At 50.6% G+C, this 4,153-nt stretch overlaps 1 protein-coding gene across 1 annotated transcript in view; it reads left to right on the top strand.

The window, feature by feature from the left end:
- CHRNA5 (cholinergic receptor, nicotinic, alpha 5 (neuronal)) overlaps positions 1-4,153 on the top strand; it is a 21,643-nt gene that overhangs the window by 9,904 nt on the left and 7,586 nt on the right. The window contains exon 2 of the mRNA XM_014546254.1: positions 2,782-2,933. Coding sequence (XP_014401740.1) covers positions 2,782-2,933 — 152 coding nt within the window. The remainder of the gene's footprint in view (positions 1-2,781; positions 2,934-4,153) is intronic.

Genomic DNA, 4,153 nt, shown 5'->3' with positions numbered 1-4,153 from the left:
GCCATTGGTCGCTTCTAGCCCATCCTGTCCCTGCCCCAGGCCTTCACCACCCTATTGTCTGTGTCCGTGGGTTATGCACATCCTATATAATAAAAGCCTGATATTCTAAGTATCCGGTCTTCTGGTCGTCTGTTCAACCAATCAAAGTGCAGTATGCTAATGATATGCTAAGGCCGCTCAACCGCTCGCTATGACATGCACTGACCACCAGGGCGCCCACAGTCAATAAGGAGGGAATATGCTAATAAGGAGGGAATATGCTAATAAGGAGGGAATATGCTAATAAGGAGGGAATATGCTAATTGACGGCCACGCCCTCAAAGATGGCGGCGCCCAGTCCCCTCAGCCCCCCAGCTGCCCAGGGCCGCCCGAGGCACAGGTAACCAGGGCCGGCCCAGGCTTGCGCTGCTGGCAGTGGCAGCAGCAGAGGTGTGATGGGGGCGTTGCCTTCCCCTGATCGCCGGGTCGCCTCCAGCCCCTGAGGGCTCCCCGACTTTGAGAGGGGGCAGGCCGGGCCGAGGGACCCCCCTCCAGTGCCTGAATTTTCATGCACCGGACCTCTAGTAGAAAATATAATGAAAATCCTAGAATGGGGGGGGGGAACCACACACCCTCTGCATTTCACCTGTAATACTTAAAATAGTGACTGGTAAGTACTTATCTGTCACATTGAAAGTGTTGGCTATAGCACAGCTTTCTTCTCGCTGACAAAAGGGCTGATTATGTTCACTGCTGTATTAGCTCGCCATTGCTTAAAATAGCCTTCCTGGGACTGTTACAAAAGGATTAAAAAAAAAAAAGAAGAAGAAGGATATAAGTCACTTTTTGTTAACTTAAAAAAAAAAAGATCCAAGGAGACTTAGAGGGGAGTGCCTGGCTTATGAATTGGGGATACATAGCCTCTACCCTCTTACAAAGCTTTTCAGATATATTATCTTATTTTATTCTTGTGACGGCTGGCGAAGACGAACGGGCACGCCATTGGCAGCAACTCGCAAGATTGGAAATGCGTGTAGCCTTGACTCAGCAGTTCTGAGAGTCAGTGCCATAAATTCTTGTGTAAGTGTGGAAAGAAAAGACGTACAAGGAAGGTAACGACAGCATTTTCCCACTGTGGCGTTGTCAGAAATAACCCCAAACCGGGGACTATAATAGACACGCCCATCGGTGGGGAAAGCTTACGTAAATGACAACACACCCGTGGCCCGGACCCCCTTGCCACCTGTAAAGAGAGACTGGAGATGGATAGACGTGTGCTGACATCGAGCACTGAATGAAAAAAAAAAGAGCAAGTCGCAGAACTTAAAAAGAAGACTTGTTATTCCTCTGTGTCTGCGTTTTTTAAAATGTCTGTACATCAAACTGAGCAGTAGTTACCCTAGAGCCGTGGTCGGCAAACTCATTAGACAACAGAGCCAAATATCAACAGTACCACGATTGAAATTTCTTTTGAGAGCCAAATTTTTTAAACTTAAACTATATAGGCAGGTACATTGTTATTAACTTAATTAGGGTGCTCCTAAGGCTTAGGAAGAGCCACACCCAAGGGGCCAAAGAGCCGCATGTGGCTCGCGAGCCGAGGTTTGCCGACCACGGCCCTAGCGGAAGGGAGATGGGGGGCATCACATCAGAACTGTGTCTGTTTGTTTTTAAATGTATCTTTACTAGAGGCCCGGTGCATGACATTTGTGCACTGGGGGGGGGGTTGTCTCAGCCTGGCCTGCGCCCTCTCGCAGTCTGGGACCCCCTCGGGGGATGTCCACCTGCCGGCTTAGGCCCAATCAAGTCAGACATCCCTCTCACAGTCCAGGGCTCTCGCAGTCCGGGACCCCTCGCTCCTTACCGCCTGCCTGCAGTGGAGGCAGGAGAGGCTCCCGCCACCACTGCTGCGCTCGCCAGCCATGAGCCAGCTGAGCGGCGCTCCCCCTGTGGGAGCACACTGACCACCAGGGGGCAGCTCCTGAGTTGAGCGCCTGCCCCCTGGTGGTCAGTGCGTGTCATAGCGACCGGTCGTTCTGCCATTCGGTCAATTTGCATATTAACCTTTTATTATATAGGATTGATTTCAGAGAGAGGAAGGGAGAGGGAGAAAGACACAGAAACATCAATGATGAGAGAGCATCATGGATCAGCTGCCTCCACGCACGCCCCCTACCAGGGATCGAGTCCGCGACCCGGGCATGTGTCCCGACTGGGAAACGAACCGTGACTTCCTGGGGGTGCCGCTCGACCGCTGAGCCACGCCGGCCGGGCGGTTCCTTAGAGTCTAAGTGCCTCTGTATTGAGTTGAGTGCTCCTTAAGGAACTCAGCCTGTTCCCGCGCGAGTAATCGGATTAACTAAGAAATGTATCTGAACAGAGTGGTCCTCATTGATCGCAGACGTTTGGATTAATATTGCACTTGAAAAGGACTATTAATCATAGCCTAAGTAATAGTTTGGGGTTATGAATGATGACAAACTTTTTTTGAAAATATATTTTTATTGATTTCAGAGAGGAAGGAGGAGATAGAAACATCCATGATGAGAGAGAATTATTGATCGGCTGCCTCTTGCAAGTCCCCTACTGGGGATCGAGCCTGCAACCCGGGCATGTGCCCCTGGCTGGAATCGAACCTGGGACCTTTCAGTCCGCAGGCCGATGCTCTATCCACTGAGCCACACCGGCCAGGACAATGACAAACTTTTGTGTGTGTGTGTGTGTGTGTGTGTGTGTGTTTTAAGTCGAAGTATTTGGTAGGAGAGAAGCCAACATACTAACTTTTGAAAATCTGTGACACAGGCCTGGCTGAACCGTTCTTTGTGGCCAAGCACGAAGACAGTTTGTTTAAGGATCTGTTTCAGGACTACGAGAGGTGGGTCCGCCCCGTGGAGCGCCTGAACGACAAGATCGGAATAAAGTTCGGCCTCGCCATATCTCAGCTGGTGGACGTGGTAGGTGTGCGTGTCCGTCCGGACCCGGCCTCACGCTCCGTGTGGTTAAATTGCTCTTCGGAGCCTCGGCCTAAGAGGGAGGGCCAGGCGGTCCCCCCAGGGCCCCTGCTTCCCGGGCGAGGACCCCACGGCCGCCTTGGCCTCTGGGACCCGCTTCCTTGGGGCCTCCTTCTCCCTTCCGGGCCGTTCTCCTGTCTTAGGGACGGGCCAGGGCGTGGGGTGCCCTCCCGTCCGCTAAGCTATTTGCCTTCTGTCCTCTCCCCTCCTGTCGGGACCACTTGTACGTCCCTGGTCTCTGCACTTACTGTTGTCTTTTGTTTTGTTTTGTTTTTTAGTTTTGTGGTAAAACACAACATTGATTTTTACCATCTTGGCCATGTTTAAGTGCACAGTTAAGTGGTATTAAGTACATTCACGTTATTGTATAACCATCACCACCATCCGCCTCCAGAACTCTCTTCATCTTCAAACACTGAGAGTCTGAGCCTGTGGAACATTCACCCCCCTTTCAACCTGCCCCCTAGCCCCTGACAACCACCGTTCTACTTCCTGTCTCTCTGAAGTGGACTGCTCCAGGCACCTCCTACAAGTGGAACCATACAGTATTTACCCTTCTGTGATTTACAGTGGGGCCTTGACTTACGAGTTTAATTCGTTCCGTGACGGAGCTCGTAACTCAAATTACTCGTATGTCAAATCATAAAGTGAACGAGTGAGACACGTGATGCTGGGCTGATGTGGTGGCGTTCACTGTGACGTTCGCTGCGCCAACTAGCGGTGGGGCATCTGAAGCTGGCTCGTAACCCGAATTTTAGCTCGCAACTCAAAGCAAAAAATCGACCGAGAGACGGCTCGTATCTCGAAAAACTCGTTAGTCGGGACACTCGTAAGTCAAGGCCCCACTGTATTTCCCTTAGCATAACGTCTTCAAGGTTCACCCGTGTTGTAGCACATGTCAGAATGTCCTTCCTGAGGCTGAATAATATTCCATCGTATTTACATATCACATTTGTTTATCCATTCGTCTGTCCATGGACACTTGAGTTGCTTCCACATTCTGCCTGTCGTGAATAATACTGCAGTGAACGTTGGTGTATGTTTTGTGTGTTTTTTTTAATCCTCACCTGAAGACATTTTTCCATTGATTTTTTAAAAATTTGAGTTGTTGCTGAAACCGGTTTGGCTCAGTGGATAGAGCGTCGGCCTGCGGACTGAAGGGT

This window comes from Myotis brandtii, unplaced genomic scaffold (assembly GCF_000412655.1).
Source record: "Myotis brandtii unplaced genomic scaffold, ASM41265v1 scaffold439, whole genome shotgun sequence".
NCBI lineage: Eukaryota > Metazoa > Chordata > Mammalia > Chiroptera > Vespertilionidae > Myotis > Myotis brandtii.
This window is presented reverse-complemented; position numbering and strand designations above follow the sequence as displayed.